The following is a 24,968-nucleotide window of genomic DNA, read 5'->3' as shown; positions in this document are numbered from 1 at the left end:
TGAGTGAACATCCGCTCTACGGAGCGGATATTCAAGACGGAAATTGCAGCTTTGCGTGAACAGCACAAATAGAAAAACAAACACTACAATAGAAGTACAGGCTACGACGTGCCGTGCGGGGAAACAAACTCATGGCTTCGAGCCGCATTGGAGCGGCTTGATTTATTGGCTTTCAAATAATTACGGCATGATCGAGCGTTTGCTTTTTAATAAGAAATTCATCCCCTAAGCCATTCAAAATACTCTTAGAGGCATGACATTGCTGAAAAAAAGGCCACATGCTGGGAATATTTTTTATTGAATATTCAGTCAGCGAGAAATTCCGTCCGTTCAAAACGACCAGTATAAAAGACGGAAACGCAGGGCACGGGTGTGGAGTTTAGGTTAGTGTGGTGCTCCGTTGTGTTGATATTTGTGTGTGCCGTGTATGTGCTCAATGTATGTTCACCTGATGCTTGTAGTATGCGTAATGTGTGTACAGAAGAGGATCCCCAAGCGCAATAGTGGCCTGAGGAAATCAAATTATTTTTTGTAGAAGATGAATTGAGCGGTACCTAGCGCCACCTAGCCTAGCTACTTGCAATTACTCTGCTTGACCCCGCCATCTGGTGGCTAGCGATTTAACCCTCTTTTACTTCACGCGATACACAGCGGCTTCAAGTTTGTTCTTTCGAGAGCGGCTTTTGGTTTCGCGGATTGAGATTTCCATTCTCCCTGATTTGCGGTTGACGAAGATATTGAATTTCGAGGAACACCAAAGGTAAGACTCAAAGTGCGCGAAGTAACTGGATATCGGTGTTCTCTGTTTAACATCGCAGTTCTGTCGACGAGAAGACTGAGTAACTGCTTTCGAAACGCAAGTTTCTGTACCTGGGGGGGGGGGGGGGGATCTGGTTTCGGAAATAAACACAGTTCGCGGAAAGCTCGTGTAACGCTTTTATTTACTGCTCCTCTCGTCCTGTACTAGAGACGTAGCGTCCTCGCCAAGCCTCATTGGGCTTGATTTGATCGATTCGGGACCGCCATATTGAGATGCAAGCGACGGAGGAACTTTGCTCCCCTGCTTCAGGGACGAAAGTTTCTCCCTTTCTAAAGGAACATAGGTTACGAGACCGTTCCTCCCCTAAGGGAGGACTATCCATACCCTTTTGTCTAAGAGTGTAGCTCGTCCTGATCTCCAGGGGCCAGGCGGCTAGGGAAGCATATGGGTCCTGCGAAGAGGGAACCACTTCCATCGACGGCGTCTAAGAAGACGTCGTAATTAGCTCGGTTCAAAAAAGTTGTTTCTCCCTCTCTCTCTCCCCCCCCCCCCCCCCCTACCACTTCCATCAAGGACACTACGCCACGGTGAGCATGCTACGGCAACGTCAGGAACATCACCAAAGACGCAAGTCCGTAGGTTAATTTCTATTTTTCTTAAACCTACCTCAACGTTAAGGAGTGTGGGAATCACGTGTTCCCCGCATCCCTATCTAGGCCTAGCTCAGATAGGCCGTGGGACGTCGCCATGTGGGGGCTCGTCCGGGATGCGAGGGCGAAGCTGTATTCCCTTGTGGACGGCTTGCCCTCGCACTTCTCGGGTGATTTACCGAAGGCACACCCCTTGGGATCCTGACTTGGACGCGTCCGCCCCTCTGGGGAGCCAAACCATCCGACCCACCCCTGGCGCGTCCATTCCCGCAGGCTATATAAGACGGCCCTAACCCAACGGGCAGGACTCTCACTGGGGGAGGTTCTGCTCAACAGAGCATTCCTATTTTATCTGATCCTCCCCCTCCATGATACTGTCAATAGCGGCAGCGCGGACTCCGACTGGCGATCCTGTCGAAAGAGAGAGCGCCGTCATCTTCGACATTGTTGGCCCTCAGGGCAAGCGTGTGGCGTTATCGTTAATAAACACTTCTTTATCAGGACCAAAGGAACCTTCTTTTTGTTTCTAGGTGGTACCGCACAAAGGGAGGAACCCACAGTCTTTAGGAGTCCAGGTGCACTGAGTGAGTGAATTCGAAGCCTGAATCAACCTCTGCAATCATAAAATAATATAATTTCTTAAATATTCCGGACATTGCAAGAATTGTATTACAGGTGGCATGATAACTTTCCCCATCATACAAATTAACTTAACCGTTAATGAAGTAACATAAATAGCATAAGGTCATAACCAAAAGTGCGAAGTACCAAAATGTTTTAGCTTTCATACATAACAAATGGAACGTGCGATTTTACTGTATCTAAATATAATAGGCAGTTTGTGATGTCACGGGGGCGCTAGCAATGGCTAACATTTATATGTAAATCTACAAGAACAATTTTCTGTACGTTATGCAGCCTGGGCGAAACACGTGTTCTTTCATGCTAGTATACATTTTATGTCTTACAAAATGAACTGGAAATAAAAGCAAATAGCAGTGAAATGCGGATACTCTCAGGCAGGTTGTGCCCTCCACAAAGAATCGGTGAACAGCATGCACCAATATCAATAAGACATAGTCTTACGCATTCGATTTTGTTTTTGTTTTTGTTCCGTACTGACGCTTCACACAGCTGCCCCGACAGTAAGAACACGTAAAGAGCGTTATAGTAGATGATGAACAAGCGACCTCTGCTTAACTATTTTTCTCTTCCCTCTTAAGGGCAACCTGATAAAACGGTAAACTAGGAGAGTTTCTTGCTGACTTGCATAACTAAAGCGAAAAAAAAAATCGTTGGCATACATGTTTGTTCTGTGTTGCACAGAGTATCGGTTTAGAAAAAATAAATGACCAAGGATGGTTCTGTGCGGGAAAACAACAGCGTCTCCAGGCAACAACATGCCGCAGCTGACGCAAAAAAAATATTTTGAATAAAATTTATAAATTTCAGTGCTTCGGGAGTGCCCATAATGTCTGACGCTCGCAATAACTCTTTAGTTTTACCTAGGACACCGAGGCCGTCTTGGTAGCAGGCCGCGAGTCGATCACAGAAGGTCCCAGATATCAACATTTCAAAGCAATTCGAGACTAAGGAATACGAAAGTTGACACCAGGACAAGCGAAGGAGACGGTCTCAAACACAGCTGCAAATGCTTTATCATAGTATATCAAATGAAGAGAGCGATCGCTAGCTTGATATATAATCCTTTGTGTATATTTTCGAACATTGCGCATGTGAACGTGCGCGCATCGCTCAAATAGACGACCACGCAATCGTGCCTTGAACGCGCGAAAACGTTTTGATCGATAGCACGTTCGCTCGGTTTTTGATAAATATAGAACCCACCTAGGTATTGAAGGAGAAGGCTTCCTTGCAGTTGCAGTACACTTCCGCGTGGTCACCGCCGGGGCTGTTAATCCGCACGTGGGTGTAGTAAATGCAGCCGGTAATACCGGGGAAGCGTGTTTTTTCGTACGATTCCCGCATCACCGCGCTTAATTGGGAAGCGACAGGGAATTGCACGTGTTTCTTGAACTGGCGCCGAAACGTCGAAATTCCCCGATCGACGTCGTAGGCCGCCATCTTAGAAAACTCATTCAAGTCACGTTGAAGTCAAGTTCAAGACAGGTACAACGCTGTCTTGAAATTTTGGAGAATTAAATGGTCAAGATCCCTTCAAGTTCGTTTTTGAAATTAATGAGAATTTATGAAGCACGATTGGCGTCGTTTCAAAACGCCTTCAAGTCAAGTTCAATTCAATTTACAATTATAAATTCGGGGGTTCTTTCATTGGGACTGACATTTCGAAGCCGGCTCGGCTCGTTGTTCACGGTGACTATATGGGAACCCAAAGGTCGATATTTTATTCTTTCTATCTGTCGGGCTCGTCGAGCGCGATGAAGAAATTTGTTAGAGTCTATCAAGAAGGTCGTTACGCTACGTGTCGTTAAAATTTGGGAATAAAACTCCGTGTCGGAGAGTGCTGTTATTGTCAATGAAAAAAAAAACGGTTAAAACAATAACTTCACAAACAAAAAAATTACAGTGGCACGAAAGACTGATGCCCTTATTCTAGTGCTTTACTTAGCATTTTGATAAAAAAAGGGAAGGGGCTGAGTTTATTTTTAAATAATCTACAACTTCAAGTTACGGTGTCTGAAAAAAAAAGAACTCTAAATGAAATATAATCGTGCTGCCGTTCGTACGTGTGTAGCTAAGGTACATTTATTGCCACCTAAGTTCTAGTGCCTTCTGTGTAATCTAAATTGGACGCCCTATTCAGATTACAGGACGTCCAACAGCAAAAAAGCAGAATGAGCGCGTGGTCGAGTGGGCCCATGGGTCGTCCCAAAATTGAACTTAGAATAGCTGTCGTACGGAAAGCTAGCCGAGCGTGCTTACGCGCAAAAGCAGAACTTCGGCATTCTCTCCACTGACGAAAAGGTGCCCTATACGACGCTCCACACGTCAACGGCATTACGCGCATCACAGGCCACGGCATGTATGCTCACATCAATATATCTGATGGACGAAACAAATCTGTGGGCCGGGTGATTCCTAAATTACAATTTTGTTAACCCCGCACGTCGCAAGTTGCGCTGTCGATTGCTTCCGCTACTTCTTACTTCCATCCACAACTGGCGTGCTTGTGCTACCATGCTTGGTTTGGCTTGCTTTGGCCTAGCCACTTGGCGGCTGCGCGCTAAAAAAGTCAATTCTGATGGTTGTTGATGATTGATGATTGACATTCGAGTGCTCCTCTACAAGTCAAACGTGCGTCCTATGATAGATTATGCCGGCCCTCCATGGGATCCTCCAACTAATATTGACAAATATAAGATAGAAAAAAGTGCAAAAACGAGCAGTTCGGGATGTTTTAGGAAAACCAAAATGGAAAAGAGGTTTTAGCGTAATGCGCTCAAACAAGAGGTAGAATGCAATGCGCTTGAGCAACGCAGAGTGAAGTTTCGTTTAAAGTTATTCTATTGCATATATCACATGCAATCTGGCATTCCACAGCAAGCCGGAAGACGCCGTGCAAATTGAACAAAAAAAAAATATTTCCGTGCTGTACGCCGGTCGCGGAGATAACGGCTGCCCATGACGACTACTCCCTGGTGTGCCTTTCACGCATTTTTTAGCTTGCTTAAAATATTGGAGTTCACGCTAAATACGTCCTTTATTGATTTTGGAATGGCTCAAAGGTAGGAGATTTGAGCTCTTACTGACATGGGCGCATGCTCGATATTTTACTATATTCTTAAACTTACGTGCATTCTGCAGTATAGCTAGAAATCAGTGGCTAACCGTTACTCAAACGCCACGAAAAAGGCAGAATAACTTGTTTTTTTTCATACATATTGCACATATTCGGCTAATAACGGTTAAAAGGAAACCTATCTCGAATGATAGATAGTTGTAAAAACACAACTGTGTTCAAACGTGGTTAGAAAAACTTGAAAAATAACCCCCTTGATGAGGAAATGTTCATGGTTTTCACTAAAGGAACACTTTACTCAATGATATTGTAGTGAGTGCGCAGGCGAGCTGGTGGAAATTGTTCCGTTAAATTTTGATGCACAATAATTACCACCTTCAGACACATCTGGGTTAATCCCAGCACGATTTGGTAGCAAACTGATTTATGCGGTTTCTCGAGAGGGTTAATGACTAACGTGGAATTTTCTAGGTCCTTACATTTATTCCGTTTGTTTGGGCGCAACAATTTCCGAGTACGACGCACACTAACAATAAAGGGTTTATTGTTAGTGTGCGTCGTACTCGGCAGTTCCATATCTGGTCTTTTCTTTTTTTTTTTTTATTATGCTATGAAGTCAAAGTCCAACACGACAGTCTGTCAGCGCCTTGGAAGGGAGCAATAAGAAAATATACACGACAGACTGTTAGCTAAAAAAATTTAGTAATAGGTTGAAAATATTTACTTCGCTAGAGTAGGCGACCGCCTACTCTAGCGAATAAGTTCCCAACATGAATGTGTGCATTTATTTCCTCGGAAAACAAGTTATTTTCGCGCAAACAACGACAAATGTTTTCGTCATCGTTTTCCTCCACATCTTGGGCAAACTGAAAAGGAAGAAGCTATAAAATAAAAAAAGTAAGACATATATTATAACAAACATGACACTCCGCCATCTTACAAAAAATGTAGAAAAATTGTCCGTCTTCCACAATATATTGCTAAGAAATTAACTACATACATGACAAAGAAAAAATAGAAGCAAGGACAAGAGACAAGGGCTTGTTCGTGGTTGGTGAGTTTAATTTTCTTGTCAGATGCGTCCTTCTAGCAATGAATAGAACAACCTATACACTTTGGAGGTATTTATTACAAATAATGAAACTAGAGAGTTGGACATTTGACATTATAAACTAGCAACTTCATTTATATTCGCGATTATGCTTCTAATAACTCAATATGTATAATGTGGGTAGAGATGAATATCTGCAGCGGTACAAACGTGATTCACATAAGATCATGAGTATATCCTAGCTTTCCCTCCATGATAAAAGTACATTACTATTGAATGCGTTTAAACCCCAAATAGCTCCACTATTGTGTTTGTTCATTAGAGTTCGCAGACCATAGGTGCTTCCTGAGCATACCGCTTTGCCGTTTAACCTTTGGCTGTAGAGACGGTGGGAGATTGCATAACCCACTAAAATTTTGTCGCGGTGTAATGCAAATCAGTTCTATTAATATACTTTTTTAAAAACCTTTTATTAACACCTTATTAACATCTTTTTAAAATAATCTTTTTCTCCGCCAAGCATAGTCGTTTGCTTCTAATCTGGGTAACCATTTCCACATTCACTCAGGTGTTTTATGATTTCAGAACTAGCAGAAGAAGAATTGACCGCTCTTTTGCGCTCCATTATTCCGTCGTGCAGGCAACGGCCAGTTTGACCCACATACGAGAACCCACAGCCCGCAGGTATCACGTATACTACGCCATCTTACAAATGGTTGCCGCATCTTAATGTTTTTTTTTTGGTAACCTTGCTTACTTTCCAAAAAAAGAGATAGCCTACTTAATTTCAAATCATTAAAAAAAAACTCGTGCACTATGACTTTCTGCTGATGCCCGCAATTTGTGTGGGGCACAATGAAAGAACGACAGGCATACCAACTTATCAGGCTTCTTCCTAGGCTCTGTAGGGTTGTTTAAACAAACCAGAATATGTTGCAACACACTTAATCGAACGCTTAAATTATACCCTGAGGCACTCAACATCGACATTCGAAAGTAGATGCTTGCTTGATTGTAGTGGAAGCAGGGCTTATTGAAGGCACTTTTGAGGAGAGAACATAATACTAATTTTTTTTTTTTTACTGCGCAAAGAAGCTTGAACGATTTCTCTCTCTCCGAATTTTCATTCACTCTCTTGACAAACTTTGTCGAATCTAAACCCGGTTCGCAACTGCAAACCCTTAGCAAAAAGAGGCCGTACTTCAAATGAAGTTGAAATGTATTGAATACGAGTATTCATTTTGTATTCATTCTGTATTATTTTGGCCGCACTCGAAATAAGCGCGTAATGTATTTAAAGTTAATCATAAATATCATTCAGAAACTGTTTCAAATACAGCAAAAATATAATTCTTTCAATGTCAAAATACCATCGGTGTATTCAAAACTGACCAAAAACTCATTTACAGCTTACAGCTAAAGAATTTAAAAGTTGTCAGAAATGTAATGCTAAATATGCTAAAAATGAAGTAAAAATATGCTAAAATTATATCTGAAATATATCAAGAATTACTAGATTGTATGGTAGAATAGCATTTTAAGTAGGTCAAAAATTACCTTCAAATATACTAAAAGTGACTTGGAAGTATGTACCAAAAATACTAACCAAATCTATTTTACATGCATCTAGATAATACGATATTAATATGCGTGAACTACTGCTCCAAGCCTTCCTGGTTGTAGTGGTGTTCGGCTGCACACATACCGTGAGTAGAAATGTTACATGGTTTGCTCAACTAACACACCTGAGAAAGTCAAGGTGCCCAGTTGGGACAGCTCAACAAAAGAGGTCTGTGCCAAGTGTCTCATCATGCAAAGCAGGATTGCAAAATAACCCAGAGCTCAGTTACAATTGTCAATTTTTTTTATTTCTCAGTGATACGATTCAGAAATAGGCAGGCTTCTTCTTCAGGGAGGAGGCCGCATTGTTGCACTTTCGTCTTAGGTACCTCCTGATATTCCCCTCGCATTCTCCAGGAAATTTGTTCATGACGTAGACTGAAAAGAAACAAGTCAAATAATTACATGAGGCTTCTTAAGTTTCTGAAAGAATCTGATCAATCATTAGTCTCTATGGTACAGTAAATAACAGTGTTCCAGGGCCGGCCACGTACCTTACTAGAATCAACATCCCAGCTGAGACTGTGTTAAAGAAACACAACGCACACCTAGTGTATGCGTGAAGTAGAACGCTATAGACAACTAGCCTCAGCTGAGACCAGATCAAGCAAGCTGGTTAAGGGGTTTTGATACTGTATAAGTGGTAATCATTAAGAAAATGGCCATTGGTTTTCTCGTTATTCCAGAACATTAGCCCAAAGGAGGGATTGGGAATACACAATCACATTTTCATTTAGAACCTAGTCCTAACAACACTAATGTTTTTAGAAAGCAGTGATGTGATTTATTCGTCATTTTGTACCACCTTATGGAGCAGCTAAAAGTCTGTCTTAGATCAGCAAAATAGCTATTTGCAGATCTAAGACAAAGCTAAGTATAAACTTTACTCTCATTCGTTCCAGTCCAATTATAAGATTCATATCAGATCAAAGACAATGCTCCTTTCCCACCTCTCTGCATCTGCTATTAGCATTACGGAAGACAGCATTCAACCCTCAACTGGCCTATGTGCTTAAAATCTTCAGACACAGGAGCAAGGATGTCATAAGAAAAGCCTTTTTCTAGGTATTGTTGTAGCAGCAGTCTTATACACAATTGGATTGAATGATGTAGAGTGACTATCTGAAAATTTATTCGAAGTATGAATTTGATGGCAAATTTAGTCCGCTGAAATTGTGTGAGACTATAATAAACATAGTAAATAATTGTATGCTTTATTCAAGTTCAGAAGTTAAAAAAAACTACAAACCTTGATAGCTACAAAATATTTTCACATAACTGTGCTTACTAATGAAATAGTTACACAGAGATTCATGATTACGGCAGATCACATAGGCAATGACTGTTGTCTTAAAAACCCAGAACTCTCTAAAGTTGTTCTCAAACCTCCCTTTCACTGCTGAAGTTGGCGAAGGTATAAGTTATTTGTGACAGTACACTTGGGACAGCTCGAGGCCTATACGAAAATAGGAACTAAATGAGCGATTTCACATAAAAGCAAAACATACATCCTATTGCAAGGCTGGGCACCACTACCATTTCTTTGGTGGTGCAGGTAAGCATGTGCAGTTGCAAGCTTTCCAAACTTGCCGTTACACACCTGCTGCACGTGCTTGCATGCTCGAAGCTCCCGCCAGAACACAAGCTCACAATTAATTCAGTTTTTAAAGGGATACTTCAACGAAATTTGAAATATTCCCGTCGTGTTCAAAAATAGGTTCAATATGATCCACAATATCCGTAAATGACAATTGCACGTTTGTATTTTGATCCGGGTGGCTGTATTTTTCGTTTTAAACGGCCCACACTGGCAAGCGCTCGGAGAAGGCCCAGCGGAGACCACGTGACATCCAACGCAATCGTGACGTAGGTCGTCTCGGGACGAGAAAAGCTACGGCGAGGCTGATGTCGAGAGGATGGCCTAGTCGTTCCAGTCACCAAAGCGGCTGCTTTGTACGAATTTTGAGTGACGGGTTAATCTTCTATAATCTTGTAGGGGGACAATAGCGAATTCTGTGACCCACAAAAGAGATTCTCGGGAAGAGGGGGGTTCCTCCGCCCCTCTTCTCTGTACTGCCAACCAATTTTGTACAAAACTGCAAAGAGTATGCCAGTTTCCACAGAAAGATAATTTGGATAGCATATTATTTGAAGCACTAATTGAAAGCTTTTTGTAAATTTACACAAACCCACCGTAACAACGCAGCAGTGTAAGGCTTCTGAGCTTGTGGTATCTTTAAAGCAAAATAAGCTTCTGTGCAGTTCTGGCTCAAAATTTCCAAATGTTGATAAAATGTAGCATGATGTACCAGGGTTAATATTTTGGGGCAAATGGCGCAGCAATCACATAAACTGATATAGCTTTGTCTGCAGAGTTTGGACTACGTTAAGAGCTTCAGAGTCGAATCATACTTCAAATGGTCGTCACACGCAGATAAGTTAACAAGGCCAAGTACAGACATCCTCACCGACAATGTCATCCACAGTTTCTTTGTGCAGGGGCTCTTTTCCTTCTCCAAAGGTCGAGCCCCTCAGGCTTTGAGTGCCCAGGGTCGTCTGGCCGAAAACCATCTCTGCCAGTTCTTGTGTGAAAATTGACGGCCCAGCGTTTTGTAGCCTTACCATCCTTATGGCAGGCAAAAGTGTGTTGCCAAACTTCAACTGTGACGGAGAGAAAGGACAGATGACAGGTTTTAGACTTAAATCGTTCCATACTATAAATCAAATTTATGAGGTGAATAAAAAAAGCAATTCAGTGTGTTTACTCCCGAACTAAGAGAACAAGCAACACACCCGAGTGTGCTATTTGAAAGCCTCTGGCGTCGCTTGAAGCTTTCTTTAAACTGCTTTCAGTTCAATCATATTCACACCAAATTTGCCTTGCAGCAGCATCCTATTTCATGGAAAGGGGTCTTTATTGGGAAACCGTTACCGTTACAAAGGAATGAGAAAACAAGGAATAGCTCCGAAACCAGAAACAAATTTAAAAGAAGTTTTGAATTTGAATCTTAAAAACCTCTAAGACAAGTGGGCTGCTGGCAAAAATCCCACGTTCAGAGACCTCTGCACTAAACTATAGTCGGGAACAAGATCTGAAGAACAGGATTCAATTGTCCCACCTCCTGTGCACGCTTCCAGCCTTCCACGATGCATCACTCTTCCTGTGTGCACTAGCAGCCAAATTTAAACGTAAGACAATGAGCGCATGCTGGAGGCAGGACAATGAAAAAAGACGCCCTGTGCTTCTTGTGTTGTCACTGGCTAAGGGTCTAACCACTTGCACGATTTTCCTGTTTGAACAGAAGTCTCCAGATCATGACATATACGTCAACATCAATGAAATCCTAAAGAAAAAAAAAACCAAGAACACCTCCAATAAAAAGTTGGGCAAATTCAACAGGCCCAGCTTGACGGACTGCGCATTTTACGATCATGCTGTTAGTATCTCTTGCCAAGGCCGTGTGCGCTGTGCGCACACGGCCACTTTAGATAAAAGCATGCATGACTGGATGCTTACAGGTTCTACTGAATGCTTAATGAGGTACTACTAAAACTAAAAAGAAGCTAAATCTGGAATTTCACTATAATAGAGCTGAACACCACAGTAGTAAAGTCAATCTAGACTTACAGTCTCAGCTGGTCCATTGTTGGCAGCTGTTGCACCAGCCGCCACACCAGTTAGCATTTTATCCACAATGCCTGGAAGCCCTACAAAACAAAAGCACACTATATGAAGTGAACATGTTAGCACTGCTTCAATGGTGCCATACATATTTGTTTGATGCACTTGGGATGACACATAAAAAACGTCACCTCCTATAGACCGTTCCATTAGGGTCATAGCAGAGAGGGTAATAGAGAGAAAAAATGCCCTCTCCCTCTCACCCCGCATGTCGCCTGCTCCACCGAGTGGGCAGTACCTGGCATCCGGCTGGCGTGCAAACTGTTTAAAATCGCGTCATTTTGGAAATTTCAAGCGCAGATGCGCAGATTTTGGCGTGCCAGTTATTGTGTAATACTATGCTAGATAAAAAGACTAACAGGGTCCAATTGTAATGTTACCTGCGTGCAAATAAAAAAAAATATATATATAAGGAAAACTGTCAGATTGGTTGGTCTCTACGGCGAAAATTAAATTCGGTTGCTGTACCCTTTTTTTACTATGCAAAGTTTGTACTGGTGTAGGCCTTTACCGACCATGGGTGGAAGTCTCAAATAATAAATTAAACATGCTCTTTTGCCGCAATACACATTGTAGTTGAGGGTAGTACTGCCGGCTGACTCAACTATACTATTGAAATAACGGAAAAAAAGATATGCTAACATTGAAAAACGAGCGTGTTGGTAAATACTTAGACCAGTGGATCTCAAATGGGGGTCCGCGAAGGCATTCTAGGGGTCCGCGAAGCCCTACCTCATCTGTCAAGCACGGCAATAAAAGTTGTCTTTTTTCAGGTCGAGAAGAAATGTTTCCGCTTTTGGCGAGTTTTCTCATGTCTATGTCAATAAGAGAGGGCTACTTTATACTAGCACTCAGTTATTTCTATATATTAAATCATTATTATATTTAACCGATACATTTCCCCTCCTCTCACCACGAAAGGGGATCCTCCATCAGCTCCGCCGATTCACAAGGGGTCAGTGAAACATCGATGGTTGAGAACCACTGACTGAGACAACCGGAAAGAATAAACACGAATTTGGGACGCAAACAGACGATACAACTCTTTCAACTCTCATCGACACTCGCACAACACCGCACATCGCCTCAAGGGACTCGCCTCTCGCTTCGAGGTAGGGGTAGTGTTTAGCTGCAAGCAAAAGCTTCAACAAATGTGCAGAATGGTGAATACCCCGCCCTCCGCGACTCAATGCAACAAGAAGCACGGACAGCAGTTTGTTAAGTGCAGGAAAGAGGTGGTTTATGCCATCCCTTTCTCGTGTGGCGGGGAGTATATAGGGCAGACCGGGAGGTGTCTAAATGACCGCCTGAGTGAACACTCGCGGGAGGTGAGCAAACCCCCCCGACGACTCCATGCACCCAATAGTTGTACATCGTATGACGTGCGACGGTTGTTCGCCCAGATACGAAGGTACGCGCGTATTGGGAGGACACCAGCAGAGATTTGGCAGGGAAGTCGCCGAATCGTACGCCATTAAGAGCTCGGTAACTAACGTCGCCTCACCCTCTCTGGCCCTTTCCGACAGGGAGATGAAATTCCTCCGTCCCGAACTGGGCGGAGGGGACCAGAGACCTTGATGGAAGGCCGCGAATAACCCGTTTTTTCCCCTCCTCCTTTTTAAACCCCCCCCCCCCCCTTTTTCCTTCTCTGCTCCCTCCCCAGAATTGAACCATGGTTAAAAGCGCTAAAAAAAGACGTACACAAGATAGAATACAAACACGGGCGCTACTCACAACTGTATTGGGAAAGGAAGATGGAAGTACATATATATATCTATATTTGATACACTTACCGTCACCCAGGCTACTCATGCGCGAGATACAAGAGCATGAAACCGTTTACATGTATTTATCGAAAAAACGAATCTCAGCGTTATACAATGCTATTGACGTGTCACTGACGCACTGGGGTCCCCTGTTCTTGATAAAATATTCTCTTGCAGTTTGCGTGCCCTTTGAATTCTGCTTCTACCGAGAATCTTGGTATCACCGAAGCGTGGCTCGCATTTGCAGACCCTACAGTGCGCGGGCAAATGTGCCCTGTCATTTGTCTTTAAATTTTGCGCATGCTCTCTTAAACGCTCATTCGTGCATCTTCCCGTTTGTCCAACGTAAGATTTTCCATACGTTAGGGGGATTTCATACACGACCCCTGTGGCGCATTCGATGTACGGCCTGGCGTGCTTCGTGCCACATCCTCGCTCGTTCTTGATTTCTTTAGTAATTCGAGGGCAAAGTTGTCCGAGTTTCCTTGGCGCTGAAAACACGAGAGGTACTCCGTACCCGTTCGCAACCTTCTTGAGGTTGTGCACCATTTTGTGTACATATAGTACAACCTCTGGCCTCATATTGCTCAGTGCCGACTGCGTCACTTTCTGGTTGTGTGCCCTTTTACTTTCTGTAGGGTGGCCTCTGCCACACTTGTCAAGACCGTTTGAGGGAAGCCCGCTGACAATAGTCTAGTCAATTGGTTGTGGAAGCTGGCCTGCATGCGGTGAGCACACGACTTCTTGATAACTGACTCTAGGCAGAGCGTTGCAATTCCTCTCTTTACCACCTTAGAATGCGCAGAGTCATATGGCAGGAGTGTTTTTTGGGATCGTGGGGAATACATCCAACACACGTGTCCCTCCTGCAACTTCAAGCTCGGGTCTAAAAACTGTAGGTGATCCTGGTTGGGAGCTGGTTGGTTAAACGACATGGTAAGGGCCTACATTTTACACATGGACTCCCTAACCAGGATCACCTACAGTTTGTAGACCTGAGCTTGAAGTTGTAGGAGGGACACATGTGTTGGATGTATTCCCCACGATCCCAAAAAGCGCTCCTGCCATATGACTCTGCGCATTCTAAGGTGGTAAAGAGAGGAATTGCAACGCTCTGCCTAAAGTCAGTTATCAAGAAGTCGTGTGCTCACCGCATGCAGGCCAGCTTCCACAACCAATTGACTAGACTATTGTCAGCGGGCTTCCCTCAAACGGTCTTGACAAGTGTGGCAGAGGCCACCCTACAGAAAGTAAAAGGGCACACAACCAGAAAGTGACGCAGTCGGCACTGAGCAATATGAGGCCAGAGGTACTATATGTACACAAAATGGTGCACAACCTCAAGAAGGTTGCGAACGGGTACGGAGTACCTCTCGTGTTTTCAGCGCCAAAGAAACTCGGACAACTTTGCCCTCGAATTACTAAAGAAATCAAGAACGAGCGAGGATGTGGCACGAAGCACGCCAGGCCGTACATCGAACGCGTCACAGGGGTCGTGTATGAAATCCCTCTAACGTGTGGAAAATCTTACGTTGGACAAACGGAAAGATGCACGAATGACCGTTTAAGAAAGCACGCGCAAAATTTAAAGACAAATGACAGGGCACATTTGCCCATGCACTGTAGGGTCTGCAAATGCGAGCCACGCTTCGGTGATACCAAGATTCTCGGTAGAAGCAGAATTCAAAGGGCACGCGAACTGCAAGAGGCATATTTTATCAAGAAGAGGGGACCCGAGTGCGTCAGTGACACGTCAATAGCACTACCACTGACACGTCAATAGCACATCGAACTATTGACAAGTCAATAGTTCGATGTGCTATTGACGTGTCAGTGGTAGTGCTATTGACGTGTCACTGAGTCAATAGTGCGATGTTCCGTACAGCCCGCCGATACAGCTCAAAGATGAAGAGTGGCAACCTCCCGTTTTGTCGTCTGCTAGCGGGGTCGGGCTTGTGCCCTCTCTCTCGTTTTACCCTGCCGAACCCGCTGAATTTCCCTGATGTATGGAGAGGGCGCTGCTGTCGAACAATATGGTGCCACCCAGAGAGCGCTAAATGGAATGGTCTATTTGCATTAGAAGCTTGGCAGCAGACTTTGCTTGTGTCTCAGAACTCTTGGCCATGGTTCCTATGACCTAGCTATTTCAATGAGCAAGAAAGGGTATCCATAGCTCTAGCCTTGTCTATACTACTGGGTAAGCCTGCAAGTTCAACAGTAGAAAATTAAACTTTCTGGCAGGAAGGAGGTAGCAAACGCCATTCGGTCAACTCTAGCTATTTTTTTAAACCAAAAGTTCTCGATCCTCTTTATCTGAGGCGTGCTTTCCCCTCTCAGTTGTGCAATGATGCGTGTGTACAGCAAAGGATGGCTGGGCCAACTGGGTAGCGATGGAAGCCTCAATTAAGAAACAAGTCCCCCCCTCCCACCAAATACCACAAAGAAGACAGACCTGTGTCGGAGAAGAGTTGCTTGCCTCCTGGCTCATGCTATCTCTTTCTTAGTTTTAACAACCAGCTACAATGTAACCTTGCAACCTACTTTATGTAGACAGAAGACACCCGACACCATACCCTGTCTATAAATCATTCGCTACAAACGTGTACTCCCCACAAAGTACTAAGAGGGGAACATTTGTAGATCTCGGGTGGTCCTGTTCAAATGAAATATCTAGCATCATCAGCCTACTACACTGAGCAGTAAAAATCACTCCCTGTTACTTTATCATCATCCGAGGGTAAGGAGAACAAACGTTTAGACCTCCTTCTGACATTTATGATTCATACCTTCCAGCAAAGGGAAGAGTGTGTTCACTGCAAACAGTGCCTTGCCCTCCGCTGCCACCGCTCGTGCCTCGCTGTCATATAGCTGGGCTTGGAGGTCTTCGAGGTTCTTCTCCAACTGCGCCGCTCTTTCCTCGGCTTGTGCTGCCCTCCTTTCTGCCTCGGCAGCCTTGGCCTCGGCTTTCGCTGAGCTTGCCTCAGCTGCGGCAGCCCTGGCCTCAGCCTCGCCTTCATCGGCACTATCCTCCGTGCCACCACTGGCAGAAGCAGGACCCTCGCCATCTGGTCGTGAGACTTCCTGGGTTAAAGAAATTTTTTTTTTTTTGTGTGTTTAAGACAAAGAATTGAAAGACGTTTACGCTTCTCTGTAACGCGAAATTAGAGCGCAGCTCTTGAGGTGTTTTGAATTTGCGATTTATAGTGGTAATGAATTTCGTTATATATATTTCTGTTACACCTATACCGTACAATACCGCGCATCCGCCCATTCCACATTAAGCGCCCGTATCCAAGTTTCTAAGATAGGAAAAAATATACACAGTACATTTATACGTAAAATTCATGACCGGACAAGCGCCCATCCCCCATTTTTTCGCAATTCTCTAAATTTTGAGTGGGCGCTTGCCCGGTATTTTACGGTAAGTGGTGCATAATTATAAACCAATTATTTAAAGCAGGTAATCATGTGGCATCACAGGATCATGCAAAATCACATGAACACATAACTTTACGTGATAATATTACTTTACCTAACCACACAAGGTTCCGTGATCACGTGACTTTACGTAATTACGTGAAGTTACATGATCATATAAACTTACATGGTTACGAAAAGTTACATTATCACAGAAGGTTACTTTACGTAATGTCAGGTTACATAATCATGTGACATTGCGTAATCACGCAATGTTACGTGATTATGCATCCGTACACTCCCCTCCTCCTCCTCCACACCCTGCCCACTCTTCTTCTGGTGACGCCGACACTGTGAAACACAGGAACGGGCGTCTAAGAGCAGCGCTCTAAAAGCATCTGAAAATCATCCAAAAACTATGCTTTCCCAGATTTACAAATAGTTTTGACGATGCAGCTTTTGAAACAAAGTTTTCAGCACGAAGAGTGTGTTATGCATACACAGTCAGCTCAAGCAACTGCTCTGATAGAACTGAATCCCATTTTAGTAAAAGTTGTTTATCACCTTGACAAACTCCAATCTCAGCCGCTGTAGTACGCGGTCCTCAAGGGTACTTCCTTTCCGCTTTCCGGTCTTCTAAAATGGAAGGAGGAATATTACAGACCGCATAGAAAGACAGAAAAAAAACTCTTAGGAAGCAGACATTCATGCTTGTAACCATATCCTGAACAAATAAACATACCACATTCAACCAATCATTAGTTGAAAAATGTATTAAACAAGGTTGTCCTAATGTGGTGATATTGCCTGAAACAAGTCAAAATAAATTACTCCCTTCAGCTATGGAATTCAGTGGATAGCGAACCACCAGCCTCCTTTGAGCATCTAAGCCATGCATGCTACTATACCCCTTGGACACGAGCAATCTAATGTCATCTCCATGGAATGTCATTCGGGCAATGGGCGAATCTGCTAGCAATCCTAGCTCAGCGCGTGACGCACATGTCGTGATGCATGGAAGGCATTTGATTGCTCGTGTGCAAGGTGAGCTGCATGTTGTTAGTTCCTTTAGATTAGAGCGATGTAAATGACACTCTCAGATCAGCACCACCCAAGCAGCTACAAAGGCCTCTTGTGCAGTGGAGTGATTATATAGCGTAAGCGCAATGAGCATTACCTACTTTAAATCAAAGTAAAAAATAAGCCTAGAAAGCTTAACACGAGGTTGGTTCACAGAAAACTTTGGGTTTCAATTTGCAACTTTCAAGCGAGACAATTTGCAAACTATCAATGAACCTGCACTCGCTGTTAAAACAGAGGTTCAGGCGGGTTGGTTGTTCATGATATACAAGGGAACAGCACACCCCCAAAACAAGCACTCAGAAGTCTGATGCAGACAAAAGAAAGAAATACTTACACAGCGCTGTCTAACAACTTTTGTGTGTGTTAGACTTCTGAGTACTTGTTTTGCGGGTGAGCTGTTCCTTTGTGCATCATGCCCTTGCTGTCCTCAAAAAATTTTATTTGTACTTAAGTCTGAAACTTTACACTTCACAAACTTGTACTTAATAAAAATATTGAAAATATTTTAATTTTTCTAACCTAAGCAATGTTTGAGACTGTCAAACTCAAACTTTGAAAAAGCTCAAGCTTTAAATTTTGCAAACTGAAACTCAAGCCGTGGCAGAAATTGAAAGCTGCAAATTTTGCATATCTGAAGCTCGGCGAGATTCAAAATGTCTAAAATGTTTCGAACTCGAGGTATGTAGCATATCTATTTTGTACACAGTAAACATAAAGAAAATAATGCAGTACATTTTCAGACTATCAAGGTCAGGCATCAAGATAGTCAATCTCTTTGTTAATAGTGCCACACGCGTCGGCGAGCAAGCGCGTGCGTGGCCGAGTGGTCACCGCGCTTGACTGTTGCACGGAAGCTGTAGGTTCGATTCCAGTCAGCGGACTGTCCTTTTATTTATTCTTTCAACTTGGCGTTCTCGTAAGTTCAAGAACATTCTCGTCTGATTAGGTTACGAGTATCCTATGCATTGAAAGTTCTACCCATATGTTGGAGAAACCCACGAGGGTATACATTAGGGACTCTGCATGGCGAGCGGAGGCAGTCTCGCCCCAGCTTTCGACTCTGCTGTTACGCTGACTTCAATGCCCGCGACGTACTGCTGTTATCTTGTTCCCTTTTTATTTTTGGCAGTTATTTGTTTCACCTCGTTATTCGTGACAATAGTTGTAAAACATATGGACACATATACAAAAAATTTAATGTACCATAGCTGCCATGAGATGTCAAGAAAACAATAGATATTCACCTTGGCAACTTTGGATGAGGCATCATCCCCATTTGTGGCGGCCAGCATCTCATTCAACAAAGATTCCAGGTCACTGCGGATTGCTGACAAGAATATACATATTAGGATTTCTCCCAAAATAATCCCATCTGAACACATTGTTCAGTGTTTGGCAAACTTATACGGAATACTTGTGGAATATTAAATGCAGAAAAAAGATAAAATACGAGAGAACTGCGCATATTTATGTGAACTGAAGGTACGCTACGGACATAGTGGGAGAGAAAGAGAAATAGCTTAGGGCTAGCACAAGCTATGCACGGACACATAGAAAAAAAAAATAAAATAGAACAAACCAAGAGTAGGCTTAGGCCTCATTCACACAGCCGTTTTTTCCCCCAGCCCAGCGAAAACGCCGGCAGTCTTTTCCGCGGGGGAGAGGGTGTTGGAACCGGTTTCCGGCCGAAATTAGGGCACCAGACCCGAAAAGGGCCCAACGAGGATGTTCAATGTCCACGGCACCGGCGAGAGGTTGAGATCACCGGCACCCCGCCCCGTCCAGGGACGACCAAACACAAAATAGGAAACTTTCGCTGGATCTGGCGGATTTTCAAAAGTTGGGTGACCATGGGCACGGCCGCGGGAGAGAGAGTTGACCGTACTGTGCCCTAGCGCCCTAACGACGAAGCCAACAAAGCTCTTTTCGGGAAGGAAGGAGGCCTACGAGACGACGGGCGCATTGTGTGATGTTTACGGCTCTTGAACAACGGGCATAACGATATTTGGATTTACCGCTGAGCTGCTGCTCGAAATGGTGAGACCACATCGGTTCCTTTGCGATGGACGTAAATGCGATTTTAAGGAAGAACAGCCGAAGAAAGAAAATATGGTCGTTGATCATCGGGGACGAAATGCGGCGTAAGGAGTGATTGATGTGAAACGTGCTCGCGGTGGGTCTTGTCGTTTTTTTTCGAAACGTGGAGACAAATAAAATGTTTTGAAACATGCCAGATCGTTATCGGCGACAAAAACGCAAGGTCCAAGGAACAAAACAGGTGTGGCTGCGGCCATCGACGCCGATCGTCCGCTGCATTTGGTGGTCGACGCCGCCACAAAGCAGCCATAAATACGGGATTACAAGATTGGTAGTAGAGATTGAGGGAAGTGTGAAATTGCGCACGAAATAATAGGTTGGTCGTACCGGTTATACAGTTTTACGGGATCCAAACGTTCGACGTGGAATTTGAAAGGTGCAGAAAGATTTCTAAGCTAGGTGACGCAAGCTACCGCCCAATATAAGGGGGCACAGCCGCCAGCATCTATCTATTCCTATAGTCACTGTCGGCAGTTGCGCCGCCGCTGGTTCGAACACTCCTCCGTCCCCGCACCGTCCCGTTTTCGGCACGGCGCTTTCGCCGGGACAGGGCGAGACGCCGGCTGTGTGAATGAGGCCTTAGATTGTGTTCCAGGCTTGCTGAGCACTGTACACTGCTCTACATTGTTCCTCAGCTCAGAGCTTTGATGGAAGGTGGACTAGGTCCAGAGGTTATTGTAGTTTCTAAGCTCTTCTATCTATAGTCCGTTGCAACCTAACAACGAAGGGCGAGGGTAAGACGGGCCGGGGAGGAGGAAGCAGACGGAACGCTAAAGAGAGAAGGAGGTTTCCCCCTCTCTTCTCCAGCATTCCGCTGGAGAAGAGAATTAAAATACAACTATTCGTTCAGGACGTTAATAAAAATCGTCAGGAAAGCAACAACTGTCAAATTAAGCGACTGATTTTAGAGACATGTAGAAATTTGTTAATGCCTGCGTGAATTGAGTAACGGGAACAACAGTGTGCTTGCGCTCTTGTTCCATTCAAAATGCCAACGCGTTGGCAGTGCGGTGTCATTTTAGTTCTGGTGATCGCATCAGGGCCCAAAGTAGTCATATAAACGAATCAAATCTAAATATCTCGCTGGGAAAACTCTCAGTTTGCACAAAGCACAGAGAACGAGGTTGGTCTCTCCCCCTCCTCCCCCCTCCCTCCCCCCCGGCTTACGTTGACCCTCGACCTTTCCAGTTTGGGCTATTTGGCCCCCACACTCAAATGAGTTTGAGACCACTGATCTAGACAATGAGACAGTTAAAAAAATACAATAGACACTACATTTTGGATAGTGTTGTCCGTTATTTCAGCTTTCCTTCTCTCAGGATTTAGACTGATTTATCCTAACCAGCTTGCCCATATGCTTTCGCTTGTTGCAAAAATTTTGATATTCAGGACCAAGGCATATTCAGGACCAAGGCTGTTCAGACTAAAAAACTATAAAGGCATCCTGAAATCAGGATATATGGAAAAAGAGGCAAAAAGGGCAGGGCATATGACACAGGGCTTTTGAGATTGAGTGCTTTCATGCGCCGGCTGGATTCACACAGACAAAGCTTATCTATACGCAGATTTAAAAAAAGCTGCCTAAAAAATCGATAATTTATGAACTTTCAAAATTAAGCAGTGGGTGTTCACAGGATTTCTATATGATACTGCTGCATGCATGGCTTAAATTGACGTCACCTGAGCTACCATTGTGGGGGCCTTGTTGCCGGGCGAGTAGCTTCTGCAGCAATCACTTTACATTATTGCATTTGCCTCTTCAGCAAAAACAAGTCGGAACAACCTCCAGCACAGCCCAATGACGTCATAAGCAAGCCATGTACTGCTGTTTACTACTGCCTATGTGAAACAGCTCCAACAGAGGAAGATTAGCAGAAGTGACCGATGACCGAAGTGGCAAGATCGCGACGCCATTGTTCCCAAGCGGGGCGATAGCAAGAGTGCCGGGCACGTTTCATGTTTCAAAGCTGGGATGAATGGCAGAAAGCAGTCCATCCCAAGGCCCATATTTTGAAAGCTATCTTATCCTTCCCTTTTCGGCCGAGCAATGGAGCACCGCAATTCCGCACGTGAGCCCGTTTATTTTATTTCATTTTTCTATTTTATTGCTCAGGTGTTGTTAGGCGGCGGTATTTTCTTTATTGCAGTTTTCCCCTAAACTGACAATTTGCTGCACGACAGATTGGCAAAGGTTGTGGGCGGCACTGCCTGCATGACAGAGTAGCAAAGGTTTAAAAGCATCTGTAGTTCCCACGAATCCTGCCAAAAACGACGTAGGATGCTTTGAGTTAACGATGTGACAAGGGTTCAGATCTTGACCTTTGTGCAAGACGGTCGGATGAAAGGAGTATTGCTGCAGAGATCAGGTGCTCACTAGGAACCGTACCTCGATTGTGCATGCTTTTCTCGAAGAGGCAAGGATTAGGGACGAGGCTCGAAATGGGCACCCAAAAACGACCACGGAAGGGGAAGACAGATGGGATGTGACTGCAGTTGGCTGTGATCCTTTTATTACTGCCCAAGAGACATGAGAACTTAACCTGTAGGTGTCCCCGTCTATCATCAGAGAATGCCTTGGTTCGGTCGGGCTCCGCAGTAGAATGGCTTGCCAGAGGCCGCTCTTGACGCGAAGCCACAAGCGGCTTAGGCTGGAATTTGCCACTAGGTAAAATCTTTCCAAGTCAAATTAGCGACTTTAATTAAAACAACCTTTTCTTTTTTTCTTTCAAGGCTATAGTGCAGGAGATGCTGGAAGAACTGGGCACACAGAAGCTTCAATGGCCTCCAAAGGGAGCAGACTTCAAAATTATAGAAAATGTGTGGGGCAGGCATATAGCCAGGCACGTCCTTTTGGCGGAATTCATGGGAACTACACATGCTCTTAAACCTTTGCTACCCTGTCACGCGGGCAGTGCCGCCCACAGCCTTTGACAATTTGTTGTGCAGTAAATTGTCAGTTTAGGAGGAAACTGCAATAAAGAAAATACCGCCGCTTCACAACGCTCGCGCAAAAAAAAATGGAAATAAATAAATAAACGGGCTCAAGTGCGCAACCGCGGTGGCGCATCGCTCGGTCGAAAAGCGAGTGATAAGATAGCTTTCGAAATACGGGCTTTAGGATGGGCTGTTTCTGCCGTTCATCTTCGCTTTAAAATATGAAACGTGCCCGGTAATCTTGCTATCGGCGCGCTCGGGAACAATAGCGCCGCGTGTCGCGATTTTGCCGCTCCGGTCGATAATCACTTGTGCTCATCTTTTTCCGTTGCAGCAACACAAGTTTGGTCGTACGAAATGAACCCCGTGGAAGCTGGTTCTAACACGTACTCATGGTCAAAACAGACCCATGCAGCGGACCCGTACACAGCGCGACTGATAGCGCGAACAAGCGGTCGTGGGTTTCCAATGATCTTGCCATGGAATCGAAAGGCCCTCATCAACTCTACTCGTGTGACAGCAAGTGCTCGTCTGGGGCATAATCCGAAGCGCTAAAATTCGGTCCCTACCAATGCCATATCTTGCGGAAACCGGCAATGTCGTGTTCGCGCCCACAATGTCGCGCAGTAGTTAATTGATCATGGCACTTCATGCAGCCTCGATACATGCTTCAAAAAGTTTGGTGGAAATATATACTTACGGCTGAACTTCACGACCTGGGCGGCCAGCAACTTGGACGTACCCGTCGCCCGCCCGGTCTTTTTGTCCCCGTCGGGCCAGTTGACTTTCACCCAGTTATTCTTCTGGGTTGGACCGCTGAATTCCGGCCACGTTTTGGAATTATGCTTTACGACTGGGTCATAGTATTTAATTAACTTTACGGACTCTACCGATAATGACTCATCAGGAAACCTGAACAGTGCGAACTTGTCCATTGCCGGCGTTTCCCTTCAGGTTAAAACAAAGCGAACAACGCACATGTACTGCTTGGTTGCGGATTGGATTGGATTGGATAGCGATGGCTGTAAAGGTACCAACGTTGCCACCGACGTTGTCTGCACACTCCAAGTTCTAAACCGCGTCCAGTTTGTTATCTTTGTAAATTCGTAATTATATGTTGCCTTTTTATTCGTTCTCCTCAAGAGAATACTTATTGTTTCTAAAGGAGATTATTTCTTCATTACTGTACGTTTTATAAAAAAGAAAAAAAAACAACATCGCAGTTCAATGACAACAAACTTGCTTGCAAAACAAGCACACCACTCATTAAACTGAGTACAAATTACCACATTCGTTAGAAATGCATGATCCCTTTCGTCAGTACCGGATGTACACACAGTGGTGTAACCTTATCATTGGCCCAAAAACCAAAATGCCTTTGTCTGTGCTCCAAATAACGGAGCATTACAAAGATACATGAATGGTAGTATAATCGAACGGCGTTTCGGCAGCGTTGATCTTTGGGAATATTGAGCGTGTTGGTTCTGCTCACGCATTGCGGCTTTCATGGCCAATGTACTATTAACAGAAATGGTAGCTGGCCCTACTGTCGAATCGTTTGGGCACCACAGACGGCGTCCGACCACAGATGGATACGAGCTCCATTCGCGAAAACATCGTTCGCTAACCCTTTTTTTTGTACACGTTAAAAAGCTTGCGCAGGATCGGAGTATTGTGTGGCAGGTTCGCAAGCTTTGAGTGCGCGCACTAAGCTAATGACACCCATTGGGTTCATTATTCCTTTGGTACGACGTGATATTCGACAAGGGTGCCGTTTGATGACTATAACAAGCCTGTTGTTCATTGATAGCAAAAGCGTATACGCTACAAGGACAGGCACGCTGCAGTACATATCTATGTTTGTACAAGCATGCACATGTCTGTCCTTGTACCGTATTTCTTTTATGACTTCATATTATTATTAGGTAGCGTTCAGCTGTCAACATATCCGACAGTATACCTTTTTAGGACGCACTGACTCCCAGGTTAACTTCCGACTGCCCAACTGCAAAACTGGTCCCAGTTATAAATTTTCGCCTGGGAGAACAAACGACAATTTCTTTGGGAACTTACTTCGTTGTCCATCTCCCCCCCCCCCCCCCCTTTTATGTGCCTTCCTTATGTTTAATCCCTTACCACTTCGACATCAGCTTTCTTTTTTCTTTCATTTCTTATCAGCTAGGAGTG

General features: G+C 44.3%; 1 protein-coding gene across 1 annotated transcript; it reads right to left on the bottom strand.

Moving 5' to 3' along the window:
- Positions 1 to 11,415: 11,415 nt before the first annotated feature.
- On the bottom strand, positions 11,416 to 23,753 carry LOC115327711. The gene is made up of 5 exons (XM_029988740.2): positions 23,482 to 23,753; positions 18,995 to 19,077; positions 17,232 to 17,303; positions 16,037 to 16,331; positions 11,416 to 11,510 (listed from the first exon to the last, which is right to left on the bottom strand). The coding sequence occupies exons 1-5, from the start codon at positions 23,714 to 23,716 to the stop codon at positions 11,416 to 11,418; spliced, it is 780 nt and encodes a 259-aa protein (XP_029844600.2). The 5' UTR covers positions 23,717 to 23,753.
- Positions 23,754 to 24,968: the final 1,215 nt, after the last annotated feature.

The sequence above is a fragment of the Ixodes scapularis genome, unplaced genomic scaffold (genome assembly GCF_016920785.2).
Source record: "Ixodes scapularis isolate PalLabHiFi unplaced genomic scaffold, ASM1692078v2 PGA_scaffold10__122_contigs__length_95168666, whole genome shotgun sequence".
Taxonomy (NCBI): Eukaryota; Metazoa; Arthropoda; class Arachnida; order Ixodida; family Ixodidae; genus Ixodes; species Ixodes scapularis.
The sequence above is the reverse complement of the archived record's forward strand: the minus strand, read 5'-3'. Positions and strand labels throughout refer to the sequence as shown.

Excerpts from the sequence above, each read along its gene's own strand:
- LOC115327711 (XM_029988740.2), bottom strand. The coding sequence starts at position 23,716 with ATGGACAAGTTCGCACTGTTCAGGTTTCCTGATGAGTCATTATCGGTA. Across the intron at positions 17,304-18,994 it reads CCTCATCCAAAGTTGCCAAG|AAGACCGGAAAGCGGAAAGG; the intron begins GTGAATATCTAT and ends CTTCCATTTTAG. Across the intron at positions 11,511-16,036 it reads ACTCTTCCCTTTGCTGGAAG|GGCTTCCAGGCATTGTGGAT; the intron begins GTATGAATCATA and ends TTTGTTTTGTAG.